At 35.6% G+C, this 20828-nt stretch overlaps 1 protein-coding gene across 4 annotated transcripts in view; it reads left to right on the forward strand.

Moving 5' to 3' along the window:
* The window catches only part of LOC129945744 (ammonium transporter Rh type B), a 74496-nt gene that overhangs the window by 11724 nt on the left and 41944 nt on the right, over positions 1–20828 (forward strand). For 3 of the 4 annotated variants that reach the window (XM_056055632.1, XM_056055633.1, XM_056055634.1), the window contains exon 1: positions 18283–18817. The exons of the other annotated variant lie outside the window; for it this stretch is intronic. In XM_056055632.1, the coding sequence (XP_055911607.1) occupies positions 18604–18817 (214 nt within the window). In that variant the 5' untranslated portion in view covers positions 18283–18603. Of the gene's footprint in view, positions 1–18282; positions 18818–20828 lie in introns of those variants that run through there. 4 annotated transcript variants of the gene reach the window in all.

A 20828-nucleotide genomic window follows, 5' to 3' on the forward strand; every position in this document is an offset into this window, starting at 1 on the left:
TCACAAGAAAATTCAATAAATTTGCAAAAAACCAGAAGTCGTTCAGGCATTTATCTAAAATCGTCGTTACCTTTAAATAATGACCGCGTCGAGCCACCGCAGCGCGCCGCGCCGCCACCGTTGAAACCTATATATAACACTTCGTAATAGTTGTTTAACGGTTTTTAAAAACTCGTTAAGAGTTTCACGGACACAAGAAAATTAAACTTCAGACTTTTATCTAAAATCGTTGTAACCTTAAAATCAACACCGCGCCGTACCACCGCACCGCGCCGCCACCGCCGCCGCCGTTCAAACATTTATTAAAAACTTCGTAATATTTGGAAACACGGTTTTTAAAAACTCGTTAAGAGTTTCACGGTCACAAGAAAATCCAATAAATTTGCAAAAAACCAAGAAGTCGTTCAGACTTTTATCTAAAATCGTTGTAACCTTAATACGAAAATATGTACAACTCGTTCAGAGTTTCTTTTACGCGAAATCATAGAATAGCCAATCAAATTTTCTTGACTATACGAAGATTGTCAAGAAGTTGTAAAAAAGTCGTTCAGACTTTTATGCAAACGTCTTAAATATAAATTATTCATATAAAAGCATACATTTCAGCCAAAACAGCTTAATTTAGAGTTGGGGGTTAGTTGAAGAAATATGTAGACTCAAGTTTGAAACCGTAAAGATGGTTTGGGCATTTCGTCGCAGCGCTTTCTTGGAAAGAGTAAAAGTAAGCAAGCCACTTTTCTGATGACATAAAGCCTATACCCAAGTGCTTACAGACTTGACGAAATTTGGCTGAAAATACTTACGTTGATACCGTCCTTGCCGGCCCTTAAGTCGTGATCAGCGTGTGCACCTCCAAATATGAATTCAGACGAAAGTCTTCATTTAATTTTAACTAACTTTCTGATTCGATGGCAGATTGGATGAAATATTTTTCTTGCTGTTTTTTTAAATTTCGGGCAAATCAGTAGTTTTATAGAAAATAGTTGGTACGGCAATAATACGGGTTTGCAAAGCGTATGTTTAAAGCGCGTTTAAATATTTGATTATAACGGTTTTCAATGCTTTATTAATTTCATGCAAAATTTGTTCACAGTTTTAAAGTTGCACATAGAAATCATTAGCAGTCGTTCAGACTTTGACGAAAAATAGAAGAAAAGTTTCCGAACCAATTCAAATAGCTAGGAATTAGGGTGCGTTCTGGTTAAATCTTGCTGCAAAGTTCAAAGGAAAAGAGAAGGTCATACGAGTACTTCAAAGTTTTTATTGCGATATTAAAAAAGTTTTTAGAAGGTGTGTATGTTCTTTTATATTTGCTTCTTAATATTTATAATATTCAAAAATGTCACAGGAAAAACTATACTTAATCAAAGTCATTCATAATCATTGTTTAACTACTTACTTACTTAAAGTGGAGCTACAATCCTGTGTGACCTAGAGCCTCACTTAACAAGTTTCTCCATCTACTCATAGCTCGGTCCCTAGCAAGATGTCTTCAGTTGTGCACTCCAAGTTGGGTGAGGTTACTTTCCATTTGTGTACGCCACTCGATTCACGGGGTCAATGCGAAGACTTTCCGGGCTCTACGTGACCCAGCTTTCTCAGCCCTTGGACTTTTTCTCTTCTAGCTAAGTCTACGTTGCTGTACAGCCCGTACTCCTCAACTCACCCTAACGCGTATAACTTTTGTCTTGAAACGACCCCAGGTGCTCTTATCCGCTTTTATCATAGTCCAAGCTTCAGCACTGTGCAGAACGACGGGGATGATGAGGATCTTGTTTTTTTCTGTGTTTATAGCGGAGCCTAGGTAGACAAAGTCCTTAACTAACTCAGATTAACATCTGTCGATGGTGCCGTTTTGACGAAGACGACGGTGTTATAGGTCATTTCTTGATAACAGCATTTGCTTTGCTTGTTCTCTGCCTCAATATTCAAAATAAGCCCCATTGGCAACACGATGAGTTGTTCCGATTATGTCAATGTCATCAGCATATTCTAGTAATTGCACATACTTTTAGGAGCTCTGCACTATTCTTTCTAGTACGATGTTAAGGAAATCGCATGATAGCGCATCGCCTCTTCACAAGCATTTTTTGACATCGAAAAGTTCTGTTAAGTTGTTTCCAAACTTTATGGAGCAGCGCGAATTTATTATTTCTAAACGGTTTACTTAAAATTTTGTTCCATGTTTCAAATAATCTTTCTTCAAAGTAAAAGTTTCGAGTTTTGCCGTAAAGATTGTTGAAAAAACGAACAATTACATTGAAACTGTGAACATTTTTGTTTAATATTTCAAAGAAGAGTTAAAATCATCCCCTCGTGTCGGGCCACCGCCGTTCAAACCTTTATTCGAAACTTTACAGAACTTAAGAAGTAAATTTTTAAACTTCAAGTAATATCTCGTTCAAAATTACCTAAGAAATTCGAAATGATTGAAAACACGAATGTTAAAAACTCGTTAAGAGTTTTACGGTCACAAGAAAATTAAATACATTTGAAAAAATTCAGAAGTCGTTCAGGCTTTCATCGAAAATCGTCGTTACCTTAAAATCATCACCGCGTCTAGCCACCGCCGTAGCCGTTCAAACCTATATTTAAAACTTCGTAATATTTGGTAATACGGTTTTAAAAACTCGATAAGAGTTTCACTGTTACAAGAAAATTAAATAATTTAAAACTGTACCGAACTTAAGAAGTAAATTACTACACTTAAAGTGATATCTCGTTTAAAATAACCTACAAAATTCGAAATAATTATACGGTTTCCAAAAACTCGTTAAGAGTTTCACGGTCACAAGAGTTTCACTGTTCAAACCTTCGTTAAAAACTTCATAGTAATTGGTAATACGGTTTTTAAAAACTCGTTAAGAGTTTCGCGGTCACAAGAAAATTCAATAAATTTGCAACACACCAGAAGTCGTTCAGGCTTTTCTCGTTAAGAGTTTCACGGACACAAGAAAATTAAATACATTTGAAAAAAAAAACTGAAGTCGTTCAGGCTTTTATCTAAAATCGTCGTTACCTTAAAATCATCACCGCGTCTAGCCACCGCCGCAGCCGTTCAAACCTATATTTAAAACATCGAAATATTTGGAAATACGGTTTTAAAAAGTCGTTAAGAGTTTTACGGTCACAAGAAAATTAAATACATTAAAAAAAAAAAAACAGAAGTCGTTCAGGCTTTCATCGAAAATCGTCGTTACCTTAAAATCATCACCGCGTCTAGCCACCGCCGCAGCCGTTCAATCCTATATTTAAAACTTCGTAATATTTGGTAATACGGTTTTAAAAACTCGATAAGAGTTTCACGGTCACAAGAAAATTAAATAATTCAAAACTGTACCGAACTTAAGAAGTAAATTACTAAACTTCAAGTGATATCTCGTTTAAAATAACATACAAAATTCGAAATAATTGGTGATACGGTTTCCAAAAACTCGTTAAGAGTTTTACGGTCACAAGAGTTTCACTGTTCAAACCTTCGTTAAAAACTTCATAGTAATTGGTAATACGGTTTTTAAAAACTCGTTAAGAGTTTCACGGTCACAAGAAAATTTAATAAATTTGAAAAAAAAAAACAGAAGTCGTTCAGACTTTTATCTAAAATCGTTGTAACCTTAAAAGCAACACCGCACCGTGCCACCGCTACGCGCTGGGTCGCGCCGCCACCGTTCGAACATTTATTAAAAACTTCGTAATATTTGGAAACACGGTTTTTAAAAACTCGTTAAGAATTTCACGGTCACAAGAAAATTCAATAAAATTGCAAAAAACCAAGAAGTCGTTCAGGCTTTTATCTAAAATCGTCGTTACCTTAAAATAATGACCGCGTCGAGCCACCGCCGCAGCCGTTCAAACCTATATCTAAAACTTCGTAATATTTGGTAACACGGTTTTTAAAAATCGTTAAGAGTTTCACGGTCACAAGAAAATTAAATAATTCAAAACTTTACCGAACTTAAGAAGTAAATTACTACACGTCAAGTGATATCTCGTTCAAAATTACTTACAGAATACGAAATGTTTGGTGATACGGTTTTCAAAAACTCGTTAAGAGTTTCACGGTCACAAGAAAATTCAAAAATTTGCAAAAAACCAGAAGTCGTTCAGGCTTTTATCTAAAATCGTCGTTACCTTAAAATAATGACCGCGTCGAGCCACCGCACCGCGCAGCGCCGCCGCCGTTGAAACCTATATCTAAAACTTCGTAATAGTTCTTAATACGGTTTTTAAAAACTCGTTAAGAGTTTCACGGACACAAGAAAATTAAACTTCAGACTTTTATCTAAAATCGTTGTAACCTTAAAATCAACACCGCGCCGCGCCGTACCACCGCCGGTTTTGTAAAATTTGTTCACAGTTTCAAAGTTGCACATAGAAATAATTAGCAGTCGTTCAGACTTTCGAAGAATTAGGGTGCGTTCTGGTTAAATCTTACTGCCAAGTTCAAAAGGAAAAGCACGTTCAAAAATTTGATTATACCGGTTTCCAATGCTCTATTAATTTCATGTAAAATTTGTTCACAGTTTCAAAGTTGCACATAGAAATCATTAGCAGTCGTTCAGACTTTGACAAAGGATAGTAGAGCATTCTTCTTACTAAGCCTTATTTTAGTTTCTGAAAAGTTTCCTTACCAATTCAATTTTAGAAGACTTAGAGTGCTTACTAGTTAAATCTCACTGCTACGTAAGTCCAAAGGAAAAGAACTATAAACACGCTTTTAAAGAAGACTGAATTTAGTATTAATTTCGGAGAAAAACATCTCTTTTTACGTTCCATTCCCGATCCTTAATCTGTCAAAATATTATTAAAATATTATTGAAGTCTGCTTAGCCGTTCCAGGAAATAAAGATAAGAATAAAAATATCCTATTTAAATTTCATGATTTTTCACACGAATTTTAAAAAAATAATATGCACGACAATGAGTCTGTTTAAAAATGTTTCCTGTATCCAGTATTTAAAAATTAAGCTACTTACAAAAATACTTTGTTTTCCAAAAACGCAAATGCATTTGGTTTTTTAAAAAAAACCTTTGTTTTTTTTAAAAAAACCTTTGTTTTTCAAAAAAAAAGTTTCAAAAACTTTCAAACGGTTGTATTAACTTTATTTTTTTTTTATTTTAAAAATCTATTGATTTGCATATAACTACTGTCAGTTTTAGTCTTAAACAAAGTGAAAAGAAAAAGTCAGCTTCTGCGTATTACCTTAAACGTATCACCTTAAAATGTTAAATTCTAAATTTTAAGTCAATAGACCCAATGGTTTGTTCGTTTTTCAGGAATGCAATAGTTGTCACATGGTTCCTATAAATTGCAAGTAAATAAGCACTAACTCAATGGTTTTGAAATTACTTTTTGAATCTGTAAAACAAAATGTATATAAGAATAATATCTCGGATGTTTCTTGAGATATGGCGAACGTAAAAACCGTATCCCTAACGAGCAGACATACTGATTAATTAACGATCGTACTCACGCCCACACAAGCATCTCTCTAAAAACTTTTGATTTAGACTCTAGGGTTTTGGATCTTCGAGAAAAAATTTCAATTTTACAAAACGAAGCGATTTTAATAATTTCTTAAGGAAGTCAGTAAAATGGGAAATTTCTATTTATGTCGTGCTTAAGAAATAATAATACAGCAATAAGTATTGTTTCTATTTACATAGCTTATTTTTGAAGAAACAACCTTTTTAAAGTCATTCAAAACCTAACATACCACTCAATTGATTTCCATAGTTCAAAGGACGATAATTTATTTCAAGGACAACTAAAATGTTTCCCTAATTTTAATACATGTATAATTTAATCCTTCCTTCGTTTCTCTTTAGAACAACAAATTGATAAAGTTTTTTAACCAATTAATGAAGAAATGAGATTTTTACTATGTACCATTCTACCCACCTTGACTTCTACATCTGATGGTGGTTAAAGCTCTCAATTAATAGAATAACACACAAAATTCCATAGATCAAAAGTTCTTTGCATCTTCCTTACCGCATGTTCCTATTTTTCGTCCTTGGAAAACAAAACCTTAAAACTATTTTACTACGAGTCGAGTATTATTGTTTTTATTATTATTTTATGGAAAAGTCCTTATGTTCAAAAGTAGTATAGTAGAAGTATCTAGGTAAGGTTTAGGTAGATTTTTAGTACGTCATTGTATGTATAGAGAGTCAGGATAGTAGGGAAAACTAACTACTCCTTTTCCATCTCCATATTATCTTCATCTAATTTTGGGGTCTTAATCGTTTTACCATTTGCTTATATTATACTCGTACAATGTTACTACCGCACCAAGTTCAACCATAAAATCCCAAAAATCTTATGTAAAAGTGTATATTTGTTGAAAAACTTAGATTCTGTTTCTGGCAATGGAAATAGGTATATTATGTATGTATGTAACTGGTTTCTTTTGCTCTAGAGTGTTGCGTTGAAAACGTGAACTAAAAACATCCTCAATTATATGGTTGAAATGATAAAATTAGTGTGCTAAAGGGTGTTTTTGTTTAATAAAAGTAAAACAGAGCGGAATTCAATTAGATTTACTATGTGCCCACATTATTGTTGAGATTTTGAGTCCTAGTAGAGTATAAGTGGAATGCGGTGGAATAAGCAATGGGTTTTAAAGGCAATTAGCAATTTTGAAATGCATTGTTTACTGATCAAAGTTCAATGAAATATTAAGGCAACATTTTAAACTATCGTCAAAATTCAAAAAGGGCTAAACAGAATTTGTCCCAAATTTTGAAAGAAATAAGTAATGGCTGTAGGTGTACACACATTTTTGACGAAATCGCTGAAACACTAAGCTTTTTAAATTTTATAAATCAAAGCTTTAAAAATCTTATTGACACATATCTGTCTTCCAAAAAAACACCCTTTAATTGTATTGGGAACTTTTGATGGGTAGAGGGTATACCAAAAGTCCTTAAAAATGGTTGGTTGGTACTGGCACACAGATATACATTACAAAGTGCTTGCCTTTAGTTGAGGTTATATGTTGTGGCAGTGGTGGTGTTGGTGATGGTAATGGTGGAAGTTGAAATGACGATATATATGTAAGCTACATGGAAGTGGCAGCGGTAACAGCAGCAGGAGCATCAGCATCAACATCATCAGCATCACCATCAACACCAGCAGGGATCACAACTTTAGACAGATACCTTAATAGCATGTTTCAACTTCAAAGATTACCGTACGGCAAACAATGAGATGTTAATTGGATTATAAAATTCAATTCGTTGTATTTGCAACACGATAGAACTCGCGTACGAGTGGGTATCATCTTTTGGCGTGTAGCATATTTTTTTTACAAATAGAAAAAAAAAAACTCTCAAGGCATAGAAAGATATAGTCAACAAACTCTTAACTGATGCTGTATCTATCTATCCTATCTGTGCATCGCTTTATAAATCTTATCTTAAGTTGGTATATAACTACGTAGGTAGATAAAGTATCTACACCTTAAGGTGCTTGTTTTTCGCTTAAAGATACTTATTTTCTTTGTGATTAACTTTTAATTTGAAGAGGTGCGGTGCAAACCACTTAAGCCATTGGCAGTCAAACATAGAGTACGTATATATTACTCTTCATTTTTGTTTTGAGATTTTATATTTGTACTTAAGGCATACCCAGGTTGTTTTTTCAAGAAAGAGCTACCTATACGATGTTTTCAAAGTAGGGATGTAGGAAGACAAAATGTGTTAATTATTGCGGATGGTTCATTTGGAGTGTAGGAAGGATATGAAGTGTGTAGTGTAGTACAGTAAACAGAAGAGTTAAGCAACTACTGGAAAATTCAAAGCCATGAGAAAAAAATAAGGAAGCAGAAAAAATTGAATGTCTATTTGGAACTATTTTAAAAATGTATGGAGATTTATATATAGAAATGTGAGTATTTTCTTTTGTTTATTTTTTAATTAAATTATGTTCTTTGGTAAATATTTTAAGCTTGAGTTAAAAAATAAATGAAATCTAAGAAAAAAGCTTAGAGTATACCGTCAGAAAAATAATGAATTGTATTCAAAGTTGCAGACAAGAGATCATAAATAAAATTAAAAAAGAGTGTAGTACACAAGACAGAGCCCTCGGTCCCTAGCTAGATGTCTCCAGTTTCACGCTCCAAGTTGGGTGAGGTCACCTTCCACTTCTGCGCGCCACTTGATCCGCGGTCTTCCTCTACTGTGCTGTCCTGTGGGTGCGGATTCGAAGACTTTCCGGGCCGCAGCATTGGTTTCCATGCGCTCTTCGTGACCCAGCGATCTTAGTCGTTGGACTTTTATCCTTCTTGCTAAATCTACGTCGCTGTACAGCCCGTACAGCGACCCAAGGTGCTTTCATCCGCTTTTGTCATGGTCCATGCTTCTGCACCGTATAGCAGGAAGGGGATGATAAGGGTCTTATATAGCAACTCTTTGGTCCCTCGAGAGAGGACTTTACCACTCAGTTGCTTTTTTAGTCCAAAGAAACAGCGGTTAGAGTTATTCTGTGTTTGATCTCCGCGCTGGTGTTGTTTTCTGCGTTTACGGCGGCGGAGCCTAGGTAGACGAAGTCCTTGAATACCTCAAAGTTACGTCTGTCGATTGTGACGTTTTGACCAAAACGTCGGTGTTGTATGTCCTTTCTAGACGACAGCATTAACTTTGTTTTGCCTCATTAACCGTTAAAACCATTTTTGCCGCCTCTGCCTCAATACTCACAAAAGCCCTATTGACATCACGCTGAGTTCTTCCGATTATGTCAATGTCATTAGCATATGCCAGTAATTGGACAGACTTTTGAAAGATAGTGCCTCTAGTGTTGACGTGTCAGCTCTGCACTATTCTTTAAAGCACGATGTTAAAAAAATCGCATGACAGCGCATCACCTTGTCGAAAACCTTTTTTGACATCAAAAGGTTCTGTTAAGTTGTTTCCAACCTTTATGGAGCAGCGTGAATTCTCCATGGTCATCCTGCACAAACGGACGAGTTTGGCAGGGATGCCAAAACTAGACATGGCTCTATACAGCTCGTCCCTGTAGATGCTGTCATATGCGGCTTTGAAATCGATGAAAAGATGGTGGGTGTCGATTTGGTATTCTTGGGTTTTTTCCAGGATCTGCCGTAATGTGAATATTTGATCAACTGTGGACTTTCCTGGTCTAAAACCACACTGATAAGGACCTATCAGGTTGTTGACGATGGGCTTTAGACGTTCTCATATTACGGCAGAGAAGATTTTATAGCCGATGTTAAGTAGACTTATTCCTCTATAGTTGGTGCAGTTTAGAGGGTCTCCTTTATTCAGGATCGGGCTAACAATACTGAGGTTCCATTCATCGGGCATGTTTTCTTCCGACCATATCTTACAGATAAGTTGGTGCATGCTCCTAACCAACTTATCTCCAGCTGCTTTGAAGAGCTCGGCATTAAAGCCATCTGCTCCAGCGGCTTTATTAGACATCGTCTTAGATATGGCAATCTTTACTTCGTCTAAGTCGGGAGGACGGGATTGTTGGCTTTCGTCGTCTACGTTGAATGGATCATCCTGCCTGACAGCGGAATTCAGTTCTTCATCGCCGTTATACACTCTGCATATCCTCAGCATTGACTGCGGTTCCACTATGATGTTTCCACTTTCGTCTTTGCAGCCTTCGGTTCTAGGTTTATGTACCTGTGAATTTCGTTTCACCTGTTCATAAAACTTTCGAACCTCATTCCTGCTTTTATACCTCTCAACATCTTTGACCGCACGCTTCTCATGCCCTCTCTTTTTCCTTCTGAGAAGTCGGCGTTCCTCTCGCCTCTTCTGCTCATAGAGCTCACGAACAGCTCTCGTCCTTTTATGCAGCGCCGCTTTGCGTGCCTGTTGTTTGGCTGCATTTGCCTGCCGACATTCCTCATCAAACCAGGGGTTCCTTGTTGGTGGCTGTTTGAAACCCAGCACATCAGAGGCGGCTTCTTTGATTGCATCTTGACCACTGGTTTTCGATACATTGTGTTGGCGGCAGAGAACAGAGAACAACGAGGTAGTGGTCCGAGTCGATATTAGCTCCTAGGAAAGTTCGTACATCCATAATGCTGGAAGCGTGTCTGGCGTCGATCGCAATATGGTCAATCTGGTTGACGGTAGATTGATCTGGAGAAGTCCAAGTTCTTTTGTGGATGTTGAGGTGTGGAAAACGCGTACTGGCTACCATGACGTTTCGCCCCGCAGCAAAATCTATGAGCCTGAATCCATTGTCGGAAGTGATGTCGTGCAGGCTGTTCTTCCCGATTATTCCACCAAAGATGTCTTCCCTTCCTAGCTTGGCATTAAAATCGCCCAGGACTATTTTAATATCGTAGCTAGGGCACTGCTCATATGTTTTGTCTAAGAGCTCGAAGAACATATCTTTGGTGTTGTCGTCTTTCTCTTCTGTGGGGGCATGCGCTCATATCAGGCTAATGTTGCCGAATTCAGCCTTGATGCGTATGGTCATGAGGCGCTCATTGATGCACCTATAGCTCAAGACTTCTTGCCTAAGTCTGGCTCCAATGACGAATCCGCATCTGAATAAGCGCTGTTGGTTTTCGTGGTAGCAGTCACCATAATAAATATCGCAGTTTTTCATCCTCTTTTTGCCCGGCCCATCCCATCGTATTTCCTGGATGGCGGTGATATCTACTTTATATCGTTCGAAGAATTAGCGGAGGCCCTACTCCGCTAATTCTTCGGCCGTACGTGGTCTGTTAAGGGACCTAACATTCCAAGTGCATATCCGAAGTTCGTTGTCCTTTATTCGCTTGCGTTGGTTGTCAACAGTAAATCCGTCCGTATCCGAGGCTTGTTGGTGCTTCGCAACTATGAAAGCTTTTACGTGGCCAGGAAGTCACCTTGACGGACAACCCCCAACCTGGAGGGCCAGATCCTTAGTATAACTCCAAGGATGGGGAGCCGGATAAAACCGCTCCTTACAGGCCTGGGCTCCGAATAAGTCGAAGAAGTCCTATAAGGTGTTCACTAAGTAGTTCAACCTTACTGGAACTGGAACTGGAACTGGGGTTGGAACCCAATCTCCAGTTGAAGTACTAGGCACCCGATGTTCACCACGTGGAGGTGAGAGTAGGAGTTGATAGACAGAGGTTGGTTTTAAGAAAAACCTGTAGACGCTTGTGTCCTCTTGAATGCACATGTCTACCATTTGAACATCAATTGGTTGAAATTAACGGAAATAATAATTTTTTGTTTGCAAAATGAACCGAAAAAAAGTGTTAATCATCAAATCAAAACCAATCTCACAGGTAACGTCAAGTTTAGTTGAAATGGAGGATGGATAGAAAATAATTCAACATGCATCCGGGAATAAATAGCATTGAGGAAACTCAATCGCAGAAGCTCTGCTTTAAAACTGGCTACTTAAACGTGTATCAGTTGAATTATTTCTTCTTTCAACTCTTGAGACACATGCAAGTTATACTGTTGGATGAAACTTGTAGCGGAATTTTCAAATTTCGTCCATTGTTGAAAACTGCTATTACAATGAAAATGTACTATTTTTCATCGTATCTAACTGACGAGAAATTTCATATATAATTGCATTAACTATGATGTAAAAGATGTTTCTCTTGAAATTAATTTCTTATTTGTTTCAATTTGCTGTCCGGCTCCTCTATTTCTCCAAAATGTCTCTTTAATTGCCTTTTTCGATTCGATGGGAACGATTCTTGAACATCTCCCAATCCAACAACTGCTTAGCATTCAGATAAAATTTGATCCCATCCGTTTCGAATAATGTGCTAATCAGAGATCAATTTGACAAGATTGCGAATTTCAACGAGTTTCTGGCTTAAAGATGATCCAAGACATCAGGACTCCATTTACTTCTCTTCGAGCTTCATCTGTTAAATTAATATCATTTAAGGCTTCTAATGATGTTCTTAGGTTTTTTAGATGATTTGCAAATAGTTTCTCTCTGACCATCTTGTATCATAAAGTTTGTTAAGGGATCCGTCACATTTTTCTAAAGAATTTCCCAACGTTTCTAAACAAGTTGAAATACTTTTGAACAACACTAAAAAATGTGACTGCCGCAGTTCAACATTCCGTTGAATCGGCTCCAAACAAGATAAGGCTGTGATCTGCACATGGTGATAATAATCAGGGGCCCAGATCGGAAATCTTGTGACTGATAGATTGGTAGATAATATGCAAACAGGGGCCCGATCGCGATAGCATGACTGATTAGAATCAAACTTTCGGGCCTTTAAAAATAAGTAGGAATAGGTATGTACGGGCCCCTAGAAAATTCTGGGCCCGTGGGGTTTCTCCTCTTTCTCCTCCCTCTACACGGGGCTGCGAATGAAAGATATACATATTCTTTAGAACAATAATGAGAAAACCATCCTCATCACCTTATTTATGTGCATTGAATTATTTTAGGGCTTTGACTGCACAGGTGCGATTGGTCTGATATAATCTTTTACACTTTGAAGTACGGGTATTAGCCTTTGGAACAGCAGAATTTTCTGCCTTCATTTTTGGTCACTCATAAATTGGATTGCTTGAACTTTTTCTGGTTTTCCCGAGTTGGATTGGCTTTCAATGACGGAAATTTACTTATTTACAGTTTATAACTTCTTTACAGCTCAAATAAAACCAGGTGCTCTTCTTTGGGTGTGATGCTTTTAACCCCATTTGGTATGAAAGTTCACGCTTTCTCAAAAGAATCAAACTTGTGATAATATCTGGACTGAAATCAAAGTCACTATCGAGGAACCAGTTAAAGATACTTAAATAATTGTTGAAGCCTACTCAGTGGTTGTCTCGTATTGCAAAACGGTTCTCTTAGAAGCTCTTTCTTGAATTGAAGGGTTATGGCAAATGAATAATAGACAAGAACAAGTCAAGAGTGTTTTCTGGTCCACCATCTATATCGGCCCACTCGAATATTGGACATTAATATTCGAGTGGACTTGTTGACCAGATAAGTATAGCGGTTCAACTCAGCAAAGATCTCAGCACACAGCCCTTCATGTGTTGTCTGAGACTAAAGTAGAGGTTAAGAAAAATGTTGTACATTGAAATCACCCATAGAAAGTAACCATTTTAGTTCGAGTATATAAAAAAACAATTCCTTGATAACTAGTTTTAGTAGACAGCAGTAAAAACTTCGCCTTTACATTTTCTAAAATAAATTACTTTACTGGTAGACTTTTTCGTGTTCGCTAAATTATTAAATCTCTAAGTTCTTCATTTCTTTTGTATTGATTTCGAAAAAAGACCATAACTTATTACAAAAAACCCGCAAATTAAAAACTTTTTCTTACATTTTCAATACTTTTGTTCAAAAACAGACTAAAAGACAGTCCTTAAAAATGCCCTTAGAAAAATAAACTATCTAATAGACTTCTTGAATGTTTATCTTCTTCTTTTTCCACGAGCATATATCTTGCGATTTAAATTGTTTATTTTTGTATTTCTTTTATCCTCAAAGCACACGTGGCATGCATTCGTGTATGTGTACAGTGAAATCTATCACATCTTTATCCCTTTATACCTTGTGATGGTTCCTCTTTTATATATTCTATTCTTCTTAAAGTCAAGTGCATCAGTGTCCTGCAGAGTATAGCAACACACCCTATTGGCCAAAGGACAAGTGATGCGGTATAGTCTTCATTTATATATTCTTAACCGATTCTACATATACATACATCACTATATACAATATACCTGTATTAAAGTTTGTATATGCAAAAGGAAACAAGCGTCAGCCCAGCAGCATCAACATCGTCATCATCATCATCATCATGATCATCTTCATCCTGTTCGTCGTTATTCCAAGGATATGCACAAATTTGTCACAAAAGTGTCATCGTCCCTAAAAGCCCATCGTTGCTGTCAGCTTAAAATCGGATTACAGTCAAGAGGACAATGCCAGTAGTCTTTCTGTCTCCCACTCTGGCTATACCTCTACAATTCCCATACACATACATATATAAATTATATACCTACGTACGAAGCTAACCTATACGAAGATACATAAGTCTATCTATATTTTGCCCATAGCTGTTGACACTACAAGCGGATAGCATTCTTTTCCGTCTTTATTGTTCGGATAAGCTTCGTTTAAGCAAAGAGACTTCAAACTATGCGTCTTCTTGTTCGGTTTTAAAAGGATTAGATTAGCCGTGTATACCTATGGCTATACCTCTCTATATATACACAGACGGAAGGAAGGACGGTTTCTGAATAAGAAGTACAAAGGGAAGAAGTAGGGCTAGTGGCTCTATAGTGGAATAGGTGGTTGATGGTGTATAGCCTTTTGCATGCAGACGAACGCAAATAAATTGATTTAAAAGTACCATATCGAAAGAAAGGTGACTTTTATATGTATTTTGTATAGAATATGTATGTCAATATAACGTTGGAGCAGATACAATACCTTTTGAGTGATTAGAGGTGGCCCAATTTAATTATTGATGTTGAAAATTGATTTAAGGCACTTGACTTGACTCGCAGGACATTTCTCCAACCGTTTTCCTTGCCAAGCAAAAGACAAGAAAATTGCTGCAATTTTTATAATAAATCAATGATTTTCAACAACAAGGCAAGTGGTTATACTATACATATAGTATATACACATATAAGAATAAATTAAATGTCCTTAAGTAACGAACGAACGAAATGAGAGTTCAGTTTTTTTATATACAAGCAAGTTCGCCAAATTAAATCACACTTTAAGCGAAAGGAAAAAAGATAGGAACCTATGTATTTCTCGAACTATGCGTCTTTTTACGCATTCGCACGTTCATCATATCTCAATTACAAGTAAAGATTTTGATTACAAATACAATTAATTAAAAACACGGTCTATAAAAAATTATGTCTCTTTTGACGCCTTATTTGTCAAAATTGGGTCAGTGTGAGAGCCGGAAACATCATCTAGACCTGAAGTCAAATGTACTTGTTAGAGTTAAATAAATAAATAAATAAAAATAAATAAATTTTGGTAGAATGTCCTGTGGAGTGACGAATAGAGGTTCAACAGGTTCGGGTCTGATGGTAAAATCTACGTTCGTCATCGTTCACAAGGCCAACACTTTAATCCAAAATATATACCGTGAAGACGATTAAAAACGGTGGCGGCAACATTATGTTGTGGGCAGCATTTTTGTGGTACGGTCGGTGTTGGTTCTATAGTGAAAGTATGTGGCATAATGGATTAGTATTGGATCAGTACTAAATAGTACATGGACATTTTACAACATAATATGGAAATACATATATAGTACCCATGGCATGATTGTAAGTGCGTTGGACTGCAATGCCAGGGGTCTTGGGTTCAATCCCTGCCTGTGCCACCTTAATTTAAAAAAAATAATTTTCGCGGGTACTGCCTCTTGCGAGGAATTGACAAATCCTTCAAGAGTAATTCTTGTCATGAAAAAGTGCTTTCTCAAACTAGCCGTTCGGATTCGGCCTTAAATTGTAGGTCCCTTCCATTCCTGACAACAGTACTCGCACACAGGAATGGTTGAGAGTTGTAAGTCACTAGGCCCTGGTTCACAACGGACTGTTGCGCCACCCCATTTGATTTTGAAAATGGAAATATGCTTTTGAAAAATTGCCCTTTACCGTAGATTTGTCCACGATAATGACCCAAAACATACAGCCGAATCAGTTCAGGCTTGCCTTCGAAAGAAACAAATTCACGTTTTAAATTGACTAGCCAAGAGTCTGGATCTAAATACAATTGAAAATCTGTGGAACGATGTTGACTAAGGTTTAAATTAAAAACAGATTGAAAATTTAGACCACTTATGTACATCAGTTCAAGGAGCCTTGTGTTCCATCCCAACAATTCGTTACCAAAAACCAACTATTCTCTACTAATTTCTCATTAAGTTTTAAATTGAAATACATACAAAACCAATAATGTTCAAATATGACTTATTTTTATTTTAATACCGTTAATTAACATTCTTAGGTATGAGTGCAACTTATATTTCCACTACTTACCATCTTACGTCCGATTTTCTTCCAACTTCTGTTCTCAGAAACAATTCTTTTAATTATGCTATTTTTGTAAGATTTTTTTTTATAATAATGAAATAGCAAACTTTTACTCCTCTTATTTAAATATTTATTGGTCTAGAAAACTTAACCAATGGATTGCTTATGTCTTATTTCGCGGAAACATTGTAGTTTGTTTAAGTGAAATACTTAATGAAAAATTTAAAATTTTCTTACTTACAATTAAGAACGCCCATTTTTAACGTAATCAGGCATCCTTGATACCAGAACTAATTTCTTGGTACAGTATTCCGTGGTGAGAGAGTTTACTGTATTTACCATACACAACCTAGGGTGAAATTTTTGGAAGGAAATGCAAAAAAAAAAAATAATTTAGTTTGTTAACATCAGAAAATGACGAGAAGTACCATTTACATCATTACAAAAATAACACGGTATGCTTTTAAAAAAGTCCATCCACATGGCAAAACTATTGAAAGTTAATTGACGGAAAATTCTTTTATAAATTGTCTTTTACAAAAATATAAAAAATTAATTTAAAAAAAATCCGCTCAAACGATTTTCAGGACAAAAATTTGAAAAATCAAGGGTTTTTTGATATATAAAATGTTATTTAAATTTTTGAAGACAAACTTTTTTTTCAGGTACAATTTTGAATCTCAAAATATTTTTTGTTTTAATTATTTTACCCACGCTTAGCATACAGGAGCAAGTTCGTGCGACCCAGTCGTGCATTTTATTTTGATTCTTTCAATAAAAATTGATTTTCGACTCAAATGCCTTTTCAAAAATAAAAGGTATTGTCTTTAAACTAATTTTATCTTATAAGAAATATTGTTTTCGATGCTCAGTAATTTTTTTATAAATATCCTTCAGTCAGTTTTTTGATACAAAGCTAAAATCTACAAAAATAGTACTAAAATTGAAAACAAAAATGGTTTTCAACTCACGTTAACAAAAATTGTTTTCGAAATCAAACTATTCCATCATATGCAAAATATTGTTGGTAGTTTTTAAATTTGTTCAAATAATTCAAATAACAAAACACGAAAACCTACAAACCTTTTAAGTTAGAGAAGTTATCAGTGTGGGTCTCAACCCAGCCTATTTTTTTAGTTTTTTTCTTTGGCCACAACGCGTCTGTCAAAGTACATAAGTAACGTAAAATAAATTCCCTTCAAACAAAATTTTAATAAAATAACAGTCAAGTTTCCTGGAACCTTCGTTCTAGATAAAATTAAATTCCAATGAAAGTTTTGACATCATTTAAATTACTAATGTTTGAGATTATAACACAATTCATCTCATTTCAAACTCCAAAGCAAATCTTAAAGTCTTCTTTTTATTGTCAAATAGCTGGATTTGTGAAAGAGTTAGCGGTCCTTTAACTCCATATACCTTAAGATTAAATTAAATTAGGTGGCGCAACAGTCCGTTTGAGAACTAGGGACTATAGTGACTGACAACTCTCAACCATTCCTGTGTGCGAGTACTGTTATCAGGGATGGAAGGGATCTACAGTTTTAAGCAGAATCCAAACGGCTAATTTGAGAAAGCACTTTTCATGACAAGAACTACTCTTGGAGAAAATGTCAGTTACTCGCAAGAGGCAGTACCCGTGAAAAAAACTTTAGATGGCATAGGCAGGGATCGAAGCCAAGAATTCTCGCATGACAGTCCAAAGCACTAACCATCATGCCACGGGTACTACACTCCATATACCTACCTAAATGTTTTTAAATCTAAAGTTAACATTTTCGATCAAACTTTCACAGTTTCCGTTGTATTTAAAAAAGTCCTCTTTGGAAAACCTTACACCTTCAATCTTCATAACAAACGTATTTCAATTGGAAACATAAAACGCATATCTTCCAATTCTATTAGTTATTAATTTACATATTAAATCAATTATGAGATGATATTGTTGACAAAAATATTTTCAAAAATCAATCAATTTGTTGATAGCTCGTCTTGTTTTTCTATTTGAAACTAAAAATAATCATAATAAATAAATTACCTCACAAACCGAAGGTCAAAAACATAAAAAAAAACATTCCAATTCACTTTTGTTTGTTTTTCTTAATTAACAACTTTATATCAATACGGCATGTGTCTTGTGTATTCTGTAATGTATGTATGTTTTTTGCAAATCACACTGATATGCAAATGTCCAAACCAAACCAACCCCTTCCCCAGAATTCTCAATTCTCAATTATACCCCATATAGCCCATGGCGCAGCGCGTATACTGGCCACCTAATGATATCAACCATTTTTCAATTATCTAGCAATCATTTCTCGACTACACAATACAATAGAACATAGTGCCTCTGAACGGTCTTCAGAATCGTTTATATCCACACGATAGGGGTGAACTTGAAACTTATACTGAAACCCCTTCAAACTTGCATTACTAAATCTCAATCGGTCTTTGTAATCGGTCGAGTGCGGATGATATCCTCGAAAACGTTTCAATTTAGTTCTTGATAAATAGAATAGAAAAAGAAAATAATATTTGTCGTTAAAATCTTATTTCTTCGAGAAAGAAAATCCCTTAAACGTACAAACCTCTTTACAAAAACATCAACCCATTAAAATCAACCAAAAAATGCATACAGACGGTGGCGGCTCTAAGGTATCGGGGTTTGTCAGCCTGTTTGTTGTTCAAATAGCGTTACTGCTTTTATTTTGGATTTATGTGCGCTACCATGATGGAGCTCTTCCAATGGAAAAAGATGCTTCTGCGTCTATAGCTGGAGCTTCTGCTGATGGAACAAGTGAAGACGATGGATTAGCTGAAGGACACGTTTCCAAGTACCCTCGTGAGTGCTTTTATATTTAATTTTGTGCTTTAAAATGCGATGCGTCTTTTATACATGTACAGTACATTGTACATATACATAGAATAGAGATGCTCTTTTACCTCTTTTGATGGTGTGCCGAGGTCTCGTGTTGGGAAAGATAAGATATATTCTTGGTTACACCTTCAGTTTATAGCTATATACATACATACCTAGTGATGGTGTTGCATCAGCTAACAGCTACTCCAAAAGAAATCACGGTGGTTTTTGTGTTCACTGAGTGCATTTAAGGATGTTTGATGTTCAAACAAAAAGGAGGTACCACTTTTCCTTTTTTCTGTGTGTGCTTAAGGGTTTTCTGGGCTGTGGAACTCAATTAGGATCTTATGCCTCAGTGATTCAGTTTTGGACAGACGAAGATTTAAGGTATCGATTACTTAATTTTACTTCTTACAGTAAAAATTGTTAAGCTTTACCATTTTTTTTTTGATAATATTTTAACCACTCTAGTTAAAAATATCTTTCACTATGGCACTCTTTGCAAATCACAGCTTCGCGTTTATGAAACATGCCAATGGGTTTTCTGTGTAGTTGAGTTCTGGGTATTTTATTTCTCATGTATTGCTCGCGTTGGCGCTATAATATCCATACTAATAACGCAAAATGAAGGATAAGAAAAACAGAAAGAAACAAAAACACAAGAAATGTCATGAGTTTTATAACCATCGGGAGTTTAGCTTTTATGTGCGCACTTTTACGATGCGATATGCGACACTGAGCGGTGTTCTTGGTAGTGTGGTTTGGTGTGATATAAACAGAGTAGCTTAAAATCCTTACGAGCACCGCATATACCGCATCTAAGAAGAGGATTAAGGATTTCTTCTTAGAAATTTTGTTGCCAGTATTACTTATACGAGTAGAATATGTATTTCTCCCTTTTTGCACTTTCATTTCATTTCATTTCACTTAGAACGCTAAGAGATCATAACTCATATGGCACATGTGGCGGTTTTAAATCCTTGCCATGTTAAAGGATTATATTATTTTTATTTTTCAATTTTTCCTCATCTTCTTATATACTTAGCTTATACATATCTACTATTAGAAGAGTAGATATATGTATGTATGTACATTATGAGCAATGCATTTGAAAGGATATGTCATAAACTTTAGTGATTATATATATAGTAGGTGTGTAGGGTTTTTATTTGTACCTTTATTTTAAACTTGGCAAAAAATAAGAGAATGGTTTGACATTTTATCTGGTCATGATGGTATGGAAGTTTTTATATTCTACCTACGAGTACTTTGTGTCATCAAGAAAGAGGAAACATAGATGTAGAATGTATGATGAAAAAATTTTAAATTAATATTTCACTCACTAGAATTTTATGTAACAAAAGTGATTTATATCAAAACTAAGAAGGAGTCTTTTTATGGCTTGAATAAAATGTTAGTGGTCAATTCATTTTACTACTTGGACTGAATTATCTCACTCAGAAAAAGACTTCAACATAGCATCAAAAATGCACTTGTACAGAGTCTGAAATTTAACCATAAAATAAATAGGGCAGTGTATATTTTTAAGTCTTGAAAAAACACAATTCTTAATACAATTATGTTGCACATACGCCATGGTGTACCAAATGAATTAATAACAATTTATACCCAAACATTAAACGTTTTGAATTATCTTTGGTGCCATGATATAAGGCCAAGTGAAATAAGACCAATTTTCAGCAAGTTTCAATTTGGCAATATTAAAGAAGACAACATTATTTTAAAAAGCAACTTATATTTACCAACAATGAAACACCCAGCATTACAGTGAGTATAAACAGTGCGGATCTTAACAACTTTCGTGGTATATCGTTTAAGAACTCGATAGTGAAAATATTCACTGGAGTCATTCTAGAGAGGCTTACAATCACTTGTGGTCCTTGGAATATTTAACGCTTGAATTTTTTAGTAAATACAAATACCTCATAGTTCTCATAACGCCACAACTTTTTTTTACCAAAAATCTTCAAGG

This window comes from Eupeodes corollae, chromosome 2 (genome assembly GCF_945859685.1).
Source record: "Eupeodes corollae chromosome 2, idEupCoro1.1, whole genome shotgun sequence".
NCBI lineage: Eukaryota > Metazoa > Arthropoda > Insecta > Diptera > Syrphidae > Eupeodes > Eupeodes corollae.